Consider the following 9,783-nt stretch of genomic DNA (forward strand, 5'->3'; position numbering starts at 1 on the left):
AAGTCACTGTAGACCAATGCAATTATAGGTTCATGAGCAAGTGCAATCCATGGAGATTGTGCATCCGCAGACCCGCGCTATCGTGACCGCAGAAACTCCTTGAAGGAGGGTCAAGGTTCAGTACAGGAACGAATTTATGTCGTTTTCGAGAAGAGTCTGCACAGAGAGGAATGGATGAGGGCTAATTGGTGCTCCGGTATAATAATAAGAAAATGCGTGACTGCTCACGGAATCGCCAAGCGCGGCCGCGCTCGGAAGTGCGAGGGCAACGCCGTAGGGGCGCGTCGTAGAAAACACGCACTCGCCAGAAAGAAAAACAAGGAAGAGGAGGCGGTAGGGCGAGTGGAGGGCAGCACATCTCCAGGAGACGAGCAACCGTGTACACAACAAAGATGCATGACGGGCGCTCCCTCTGTTCGTCTCTCCTCTGCGCACTTCGTTAAAGAGCACAGCTCAGGTGTGTGAAAGAGAAAGATGGACGAGCGTGAAGGTCATCCAATGGAGATGTGTTTTCTATACAGCGCGCAGCAAACGGTGCCCGCTTCTCCTAACGAGAGGTTCCCCACCTATTGTTGATGTACGTTTCGTGCGAGCAAAAATGGAACTATCCCTCACATTTCTCTGTCTCCTACTCCGGCGCTCAAACAGAGTTCTCGTGACTAGAGTGCTCCCGACAAGCCTTTAGTAGGTTACCGTAAGCCTTGTGTGACATGGTGGACAAAATCGTTTTCTGTGCCCATCGCGGCAGCAGTGCGGGTATGCCAACATTGTTCGCAGAACTCATGATGAGAAGGGTGCCCGGTGACGACACTGCGCCATCCGACACGCGTTGCTGTGTATCCCTCCATACATCGTAAACGAGCTTAGTGCTCGCCACATCGATCATGCTTCCCATTGTACACAGCGAGCGAAGTTGGTCAGAGTCGCGAAACAGCTGCGCCTTGGCATCCGCGATCGGGACAAGCAGGATATGTTGGAAATTCACGTCTACCTCTTCACATGGCACAGCCTCGCGATTTCCCTCGAACCACGCACGAAGCGCTGGCGCAGCTGTCGAAGCCGTCTCGCGCGTGCATTTGGACCCGCTAAAGAGAACGTCGTACATTTTGCTAGCAGTGGCAGTGTCCCTGGACATGGCTGGAGCACCTTCGCCATCGTAGTAGGCGTAGGATAGGCGCTCGTACTGGAATAGCCGGTCAGCCAGCCCGAAGCGGCGCAGCAATGGACCGCCGACGCGGTGCGTGAACCAGCCATGGTCGTCGAGCACGAAGCCCGCCACATCTGGGACAAGGGTGCACACATCGCCAGAGCAGCAGGGACGCACCTTCGCCACAGCGGCGAAGGGGCGCCGCAATGCATCGACATTGGCCAGTGTACAAAGGCATTTTCCAGAGAACTGCTCAAAATTGGTGTAGTTGCAGTCCCACCCGCGCCGCAGCGGCACATTGGTGAGATGCTCGTACACGGTCGTACTTGAGATCCCGGGGAAGAATCCGACGATGCGTATCAGAGGTGACTTCTCACCACTTGAAGCCGCGTATTCGGCACGGAGTCGGAGAATCTGCAGCTGCACTGCGTTTGTCTGGTAGCCTTGGCGAAAGTCGTCGCATTCGATTTCCCACGGAATGCCCTGATCCTGAAGTCGCATGCTGGCAACAGCGTCTGCCGTGGCGGCGGCGGGTCCCTCGAAGACGGAAGAGGCCAACGCGGGAGCTCGCTGCGCATAGTGGGCGAAGGCAAGTGCACACCCAATGACCCCAGTCGCGGTCGCCCGAAGAAGCGTAGAGAAAGGGGGCATGACTCCGAGCTTCCGTCATAGAAAGGCTCGCAAAGACGTCTTTTACTCGGTGAACGTTGTCCAACAGACTCACTGGCAAGAGGTTGAGCGCTTGTGTGACGACGACAGCTCCAAAGAGAGAGAAAGGGAGGGTAAGAACGTGAGTAGCGACAACAACAGCGACAGAAAAAAAGGCGACCCGTGCGGAGCACAGAGAAGGGGATAGGGCCGGCCCCTTAAAAAATTCTACATCATCTTGCCAACATGACGCACGGTGCCCCTGTAGAAACGGGCTCCTTTACCTTTACGGCCCCTCCCCCTCCGCGTTCCTTGCCGCTTGTGACCCTATCAAGCGGAGGTGAAAAGGACAACACGATTGGCTACCAGTTGTCCAGCAGGCGCGAGGAAGACGGAGAAGGAGAAACAGCATTCACAACGTCCTGTCTCGAACGTGTGTCTGAGAGGCGTGACATCCCCACTGCTTCTCAGGTAGGCGCAGGCAGGCGCCATTCACGGTGCACAAGGATCACAGATGTGCCCCCTCATCGCCTGTCTTTCTCTTTTTTTATAAACGCGCATGAGAATCTCTCACTAGCAAATAAAAATAAAATAAAATGCAAAAGAGGCAAACATGCCGTCACGGGTTTACGCCTTGGATTGGCCAAACTTGCGGATCTGAACCTGGAAGGCCAGGGAGTCAGCGAACTTGTGACCCCTGCGTGTCAGGCGTTGACCAGACTGCGCACCAGGCTCCACGAGGCCGAGCTTCGTCAGCGACTTGCAGGCCCAGTGGAGCGGACCGGTAGAGGAGGTCACGGTGTGCTCGGGGCGGCTGCCGTAGTTCTTCTTGTTGCCGAAGCGCTTGCTCAGGCCACCGTAACCCACGCCAGGGCGCAGGTAGATGGCGCGCAGGACGGCGGCGCAGCGGATGTAGTACCAGTCCGGGTTCTGCGGCGCGCGCTCGCGGCCGTGGGAGCTCTTCATGATCTCGGTGCAGTTCGGCACAAAGATCTTGCCCTCCTGCTTGAAGTGGCGCGCAGCCGTCTTGATCCAGCGCCAGGCGCTGACGTCCTTCAGGGTCGCACCCTTCCTCTTGCCGACGCGACGGATCTTGTTCCTCGGTGCAGTCATGTTTGGATACAATGCTGCCGTGCGTGCTTTGTTTTAGGGGGACGGTGAAGTGAACGTATTTCGCGGTGTGCAAGAAGAAAAGAGTGCATCGCCGAGGTTGGCAAGTTTAGACAACAAGTAGGCGGTAAAAGAAAGTGTGCGGAGCCGTGCAATTGTCGGTGCAACAAAAAAAAAGAAAGGGAAAGTAAGCACATCACATGAAGGGACGTACGAATAGTAGAAACATGAGGGCTGCTCCCTCCAAGAGGAAGTAGGGCGAAGCGGGGCGCACTTCCCCATGAGAACCCGGGACCCTACCCAAGACATCGCTGATGAGACTCCCAAAGCGTGGGAAGCACTCGCACACGAAGTCGCACGAATATGTTTTACATGATGCAGAAGTGGTAAAGAGGTGTCGACCCGCGATTAGAGCGCACAGACACCACAAGCGCCCTTTTCTTCGGCTACTTCGTGTTGATTTCAGTGTGTCTTTCCTCGTGACACATGACAGCAGGCGACGCTGGAGGAGGTCCCTCCCTATACTATATCGCGCATAATCTTTGAGACAATGTCATCGCGCTCCACGTCGCCTTTGCCCTCGTTGAACTCACGCGCGAAATCGTCGATGGAGTGAAACAGCGCCTCGATGGCGTCGCGGTCGCTCTGACAGAGGGCGCCCGTCTCCTCGTCCACGGAGGAGGTTTCGCAAGCAGAGAAAGGCGCGTCACCACGAGCCGCGGCAGAGGTGGGCAGGGCGTGCCCGTCAGCGGCATCGTGATAGTCCTCGGAGAGAAGTCCGTAGCGGCGCCGCAAGACGGATAGCTCAATAAGCAGTAGGCGACGAAAGGCACTGGAACCCTCGTCAGACAAACCTCTCTCAGGGTCTGATTTTGCTGGTTTTGCCATTGTTAGCATCGCTTCTGCGTTTCATGACGTTGGTGGCGCACAAACGTGAAAAGGAGGAGCCGAACAGAGGAAGAAGAGAGACTCAACAGGAAGAAGGGAAACGCTGACACCTGCCGCGGCGTACGCAGCGAAACCCCTGACAAGGCAGAAAAGAGAGAGAACAACTGGGTACCCCACGGGTGGAGAGCCACGCAAGAAAACGGCGGCAGACGTATGTGCTTGCGTTGCAGGTAAATACGCGAGGTGATATTTCGAGCCTCCTTCGAACTCCGCTCATTACCTCTTCCACAGCGTTCATGATCACCACTATTCTTTGATGACGCTCCCTAGTTTTCTTTTCCTTTTTTGAAGCGCAGCAGAGTGTAGTCGCAGAGCAGAAGAAAATTCAGCGGGTTAAAGAGAAGAAACGCAAAGAAACAGAATCAAAGGGTCTCCGAGGCGGTGAAAATACTATCGTTGGGGTAGCACCTGGAGTAAACGTTCAGTGGCGCAGTAGTGCAAAGGGCGCGGATGAGAAAGAGAGGATTCCCAAGGGCGTCGAACACCTCGACACCGATGGCGCCGTCAAGGGTAGAAAATCCGCAGTTCGCGTAGTCCTGCACGGTGCCCCATATACTGCACCAGAACCCGCTTCGGTAACACTCCCACCGCAGACGCGACTCCACACACGCGTCGAAGGCGCGTCGAGTTTGCACGTTAATGGGCGAAAAAATGCGTAAAAAGGATAAGCACGCTATCAAGGAGAGATCAGCGTGTGGTTGTGCTCGAAACTCGCCGAGATTGGCGTAACGGGCCGTCGTCGCCGTCCCGCAACTCAGCTCTACAAACATGTTCGGGTTTTCATACACCTCGCAGACATGGGGCGAGTTCGCAGGCAGGCAACCCGTAGAGAGCCCAGCAAGAGCGTTTCGAAAGTGGCTCTCTAACTGCGGTTGCGTTAACCAAAATGGAGAGGTGTACGAGTTCTTCCGCGTGAGTTCGGTAAGGCGCACCGCTTCTACTTCAACGTCCGTCAGGCAGGTCCCGCTACACGAGAGAAAGTCGGAGAAGTCGACGTGCAGCTTTACATCGCCAGAGTTTCGAGAAACCATCCTTAGCCGTCTCCCATGCGTCATAATCACCTGAGCTTCCGCGATTGACGTGGAGGCACGTAACTGCACACTAGAGAGAGGGCAAAACGGAGCCGGGTTCTCGCCATTCCCGCGGAGTTGGCTGCGTAGCTGAAGCCTCTGGGCTGACGTCGTCAGTATTTTGAGGGAGCTCTCTGTCTCCTTTGTTTCTGCGATAAGGCGAGAAAGCCACCACGGGCAAGACCGCCCTATGACATCCTTTAGCATACCAGCATTAGAGTTGGACATGAATAGTGCAAGTATGTTGACGCGTACATGCCCCCTGTGCGCAAGGGAGCCGGTGCGTTCATGATCAATGAAAAAGCCAACGATTCACAAGGAGGAGCAAGGAAGCAGCGGAGGAAAACAAGCAGAGTAGGGACGTCGTGAAAAACAATATAAGCGCCAACGTGAGGCAGGAAGGAGGAGCGGCTACACTAACGGAATGGCGCTCCAATCCGAGAAAGACAAAGCCGGACGGGGCATGTTGTGTGCACGTGTCGTTGATCTGTCAAGCTCTCGGCACGTCCGCAAGCGGAATGGTTACGTTGCCGCACTCATCTCACGTGAACACGACAAGATGCCGTTTCAACCTGCCCGTCTTTGGCAGCGTCTCTGCGGCATAAGGGGGAATTAAGGATGGCGAAAGGAATCCTTCCGGCAAGCGGCCTGTGGGGCGCCTTTCCTCTCACTATCACCACCACCACCTTGTCGCCCCGAGTGAGAGAAGGGTCTGAGTACTCATGACCTCCCCAAGACGCGAAAGTACAGATGTGTATGTATGTTATTACTTTTTTTTCGTTCACGGAACTCCATCTCTCACGTTAGGCGAAGCGACTATATATATATATATCAATATATATATATATATCAAAGGAAAGACAAAACAAAAAGAAGCTCTGGGGTTACTGCAAAGGCAACAACATACACAACGGAATGACGCACAGAACTGCGAAAGGGAAAGAAAAGGTGAAAAACATAATCAAGAACAGATTTCTCGTGGTGCATCTTTCTTTTTCTCGTTTCATTTTCGCTCACTGCGAAAAAGAGTCGCTTCATTATTGACCATTTCATATTTCTTTTCCGTTACCTTCTTCAAGGAGGAAGAAAGGGAAGGAAAATGAATGCAGATCTCATCGCTTTCTTCGGACGTTTTTCGTGTGTCTTTCTTGCGGAAGACTGAGGCCGGAAGTTACCTTGTCTTTCTTTTTTCTTGGTATGCTGCGTGATTATAGTACTTCAAAAGCAAAGGAAGCTCAGCCACACAGGAAAAAAAAACGAAAACGCGGAGAACGAACGGAAAGAAAAGGGCACTGAAGGACATGAATGAAAAGAAAAAAGGCAGAGGACAAGTCAACGACCATTGTCTGCAATCCAAAGCAATAGGCTAACGACACAAGGAGAGGATGACTCCTGTAGTCAAGACCTGATGTACTGTTTCGTCTTTAATAGTATCTTTCCCTCGTTTTTTTTTCGTATGTGCTCGCTTTACGGACTCTACCGCTTTTGCTTTGTGGAATGCGTTCATGCTTCTGTTTTTTTTTTTCGTGTGCATGTTCGCGTCTTTTCCTCGGTCACCGTCGGGATGTTTTCGGCGCCACTCTCACACACACACACAAAGGGCACGTTATCCCTTCTCTCATCAACACTACACAACACCGCCCCTCGTTCGCGCTCTGTTTTTCGGAGCCAACGGAGGAAGAAGCGTGAATACGAGAGGAGCAAGATATCCATTCGAGTTAAAAACCAACGTCGACACTTTGGCGTGGGGCCCAGTTTCTCCCCTCACCCTGCTCGCGCGGACATCCACGATGCGGCGCGAAGCAGCGCGAAGACAATGGAGAGATGAGCAAAAGCAAAGCAGTCTCTTTACGAAGTGAACTATTGTGCGTTAACGTGTTTGTGTGTGTGTGTGTGTGTGTGTTTCATTGTGGACTGTGGAGAAGCCCTTTTAGCTTGTTTGCTTGAAGAGAGAGATTACGCGAAGAACGGGAGAATGTGCGTTCGTTTCAAGAGAGTGGATATCACTCACGCAAAAACGAGCTGTTACCCGGCCACCGCTAAGCTACACCAAAGGGGGGAAAAAGGGGGTCATGAAACGGAAGCGATGTCTGTCATCTCGTTTTCATACAGCACTTCCACCAAAATACATCCCTAGCATTTGAACATACATAGATGCGAGCGCACAAACAGCAGCAAACTCATACTCCCACAGAGACATATTGATGAGACTGTGGGCGCCTCATAATGCACAGGCGAGTCACAACGCACGGAACATTGACCGACATCCATGAGCGGACGCGTGAGTCAGAGTTTCAAGAAAGAGCACAGAAAAAGAAAGTGAAAATGCACCGAGATCACCCGCTAGTAGTCGACCGTTGTTTGTCAAGAAAAAAAAAACTGAGTGGTTTCCGGTTTGGTTGCTTGTGGCTTGGGTTTCTGCGTTGATAGCGATCTCTATATGTTCTTTGTTCGGGTGGAGGGCGGAGGACGCAGCTTCAACAAAACGTTAAGGAGGACAAGCATTGCACAAGAAAAAACGATAGAGCCACCGGAGAAACAGAGGGAACGCAATTTACAAATCAGAGCAATCCACAAGACGATAATCGCAGGAAAACACACGGAGACGTCTCAACCAACACAAGCGCGCAAACATGCATACACACAGATGCAGCTAATCCACAAACACAAAAAGGGGCAAAGCATGGCAAGCTCCGTAACGATTAATCTTCACAGGAGAACAGAAAAGAGATGACGTCAATGAATCATATGTAAGTCTTTTTCCGTGCCGACGCCTTCTGTGTCCCTCATGGATACGTATTCCCGTGTGAGGACAGAGGCGTTTCGCCGTCAACCATGTAAAGCTAAATACACAAGCGAGAAGGAAAAAAGTAGGTGAGGGAAGGGGGAAAAGAAGTAGACCACGTGAAGGAGAAACAGAGAGAAAAGTACACATATGCGAACGCACACACACACACAAAATAAAAGGCATGTATGAGTGAGGAAAGTTGAGGTCTAATGTAAGAAAAAAGAGGATAAACACCGTATCGTTACCTTCAATTCCTTTTCATGAGCGACATAGGTGAATCACACTTTAGTCGTCGTGCCACCGTCGACCCAGCACGACACCCCACAAAAGAACAAAGCTCACCATCGTTGTGGGGCAACCTCTAAGCTACGGAAAACAAAAAAAAGCATGGTAGTGTTTCCTTCTTTGTGTGTTTTCCTGTGCGTTTCTCGTCACAAGGTTCACGATGCAAGAGCCATAGGCACACACATACCTACACAAGCACGGAAACGACTAGGGGAAAAGAGAACAGAAAAAAGGGAGAACACCAGATGGAAAAAAAAAGAAAAACTACCTCACACAACCACAGTCTGTTAGAGAAAAGGAGAGGAAAAGAAACTGTTTATCTGGGTGTGAGAAAAAAAATGAGAACGAGCACAAGACGACGTTCATCAGAGAAGTGGAGAGGAACGAAAACGTGAAACAGACAGACAGACACATAGTGAGAGCCACATGCACAGGCGCACACAGAGACGAGCAACCACTAAAAACAAACAAGACCACAACCATACTCTAACAACCCGAAATTTGGATGTCACTCGTGCACAATGAAGACACACCACAAGCCGAGAAAACCACGCCTACCGTCCTGGTTGCCTCCGATATTATGTCAAAACAGTACAGAGAGAAAAAACAGAGAATGAACCAAAATACGGCAACAGGCAAGCACAAAGCGAAAACAGTAACAGAAAACGGAAGAAGAGAAAGCGGAGGAAAAAAGGGAACCTATAAAAGCGGGCAACGGGTATTCGTCGAAGCACAGAAAGCAAGGAAGAGGGGGGGGTAGACCAAAACAGAAGAGGAAGAAAAACAGAGGGAAAAAAGAATCAAGGGAAGAAGCTAAAACAGGAGTAGAAATAGAAACCAAGGAGAAAAGACACGGCCGCGCGCGCTGACACAGACGCAAACGGTGAGTAAAAAGGAAAATCTTCCAAGAGAGGAAAAGGAAGAGGTAGAGAAAGGAAGCTAAAATAAAAAAGAGAATACCATTTCTCTTCAAAGGAAGACCACTGGAAAGAGGGTTACAAACAAAAACGAAACGAAAACAGGGGAAGAGGTGAACAAGGGAGCGAAAAGAGGGGCATGCCCAAAGAAGCTGGAGAAGTAAAACGGTGGCGCAGGGACAACGAGAGTTACACACACGAACAGCGAGGCTAATCAAATAGAGCATCGTATATATAAACATACATGTGTATACAAATAGAAATGTGGAGGTGAGGCGAGAGAAGGGAATAGAAGTGTTAGCGAATACAGGAATAGGAAAAGGGATTACAAATACTCCGACGACGGCGCACAAGGAGAGGGAGAGGGTGAAACGAAGAGCAAAGACGAAAGGAAAAAAACAAGGGCACTTCAAAGATAACAAAGAGGTGAAAGAAAACCAACCAAAAAAGGAACGAGGACAAAGCAGTGAGAGCGTGTGACGAAACATTCACATGCCAGCCCACATGCAATGGACAAACAAGACACGGTGAAAAAAAAGAAAAGCAGCTTGCGCTGGAGCAGGTTGTTCACACGGCACTATCAAAAAAAAAATGGAACACATACAGACATGTGAACGTACATGCATTCACGCAAACGCATGTCTTTTGCCGTCATTGAAGGCATCGATTTTTTTTTCCTGCGTCCGATGCAAGGAAGTGAGAGGCGGTCACAAAGACGAAAAGAAGAAGAAATGAAGGATCTGCACAGCGAGGTGGTGCGTGGAAGTGCGTTGCATCACCCGACCAATGGCACCCGCACACGTGCACAGACAGACTCACCCTCTCGTTACTTAACCTGTCCGGCAGGGTATTGATTCGAGGATGCACTGG

The 9,783-nt window shown here is 51.2% G+C and overlaps 4 protein-coding genes across 4 annotated transcripts; all 4 read right to left on the minus strand.

Moving 5' to 3' along the window:
- Positions 1–640: 640 nt before the first annotated feature.
- LMXM_08_29_2870 (conserved hypothetical protein) lies at positions 641–1,798 on the minus strand (the record flags this gene model as incomplete). Its single annotated transcript, XM_003872222.1, has 1 exon — positions 641–1,798. One exon carries the CDS (start codon positions 1,796–1,798, stop codon positions 641–643), a length of 1,158 nt encoding a protein of 385 aa, XP_003872271.1.
- Positions 1,799–2,422: 624 nt separating this feature from the next.
- LMXM_08_29_2860 (40S ribosomal protein S19-like protein) lies at positions 2,423–2,908 on the minus strand (the record flags this gene model as incomplete). The annotated part of the gene is made up of 1 exon (XM_003872223.1): positions 2,423–2,908. The coding sequence occupies one exon, from the start codon at positions 2,906–2,908 to the stop codon at positions 2,423–2,425; it is 486 nt and encodes a 161-aa protein (XP_003872272.1).
- A 516-nt stretch (positions 2,909–3,424) lies between these two features.
- On the minus strand, positions 3,425–3,802 carry LMXM_08_29_2850 (conserved hypothetical protein; the record flags this gene model as incomplete). The annotated part of the gene is made up of 1 exon (XM_003872224.1): positions 3,425–3,802. The coding sequence occupies one exon, from the start codon at positions 3,800–3,802 to the stop codon at positions 3,425–3,427; it is 378 nt and encodes a 125-aa protein (XP_003872273.1).
- Positions 3,803–4,215: 413 nt separating this feature from the next.
- On the minus strand, positions 4,216–5,151 carry LMXM_08_29_2840 (conserved hypothetical protein; the record flags this gene model as incomplete). The annotated part of the gene is made up of 1 exon (XM_003872225.1): positions 4,216–5,151. The coding sequence occupies one exon, from the start codon at positions 5,149–5,151 to the stop codon at positions 4,216–4,218; it is 936 nt and encodes a 311-aa protein (XP_003872274.1).
- Between the last annotated feature and the right edge of the window lie 4,632 nt (positions 5,152–9,783).

This window comes from Leishmania mexicana, chromosome 8 (assembly GCF_000234665.1).
Source record: "Leishmania mexicana MHOM/GT/2001/U1103 complete genome, chromosome 8".
Classification (NCBI taxonomy): domain Eukaryota; phylum Euglenozoa; class Kinetoplastea; order Trypanosomatida; family Trypanosomatidae; genus Leishmania; species Leishmania mexicana.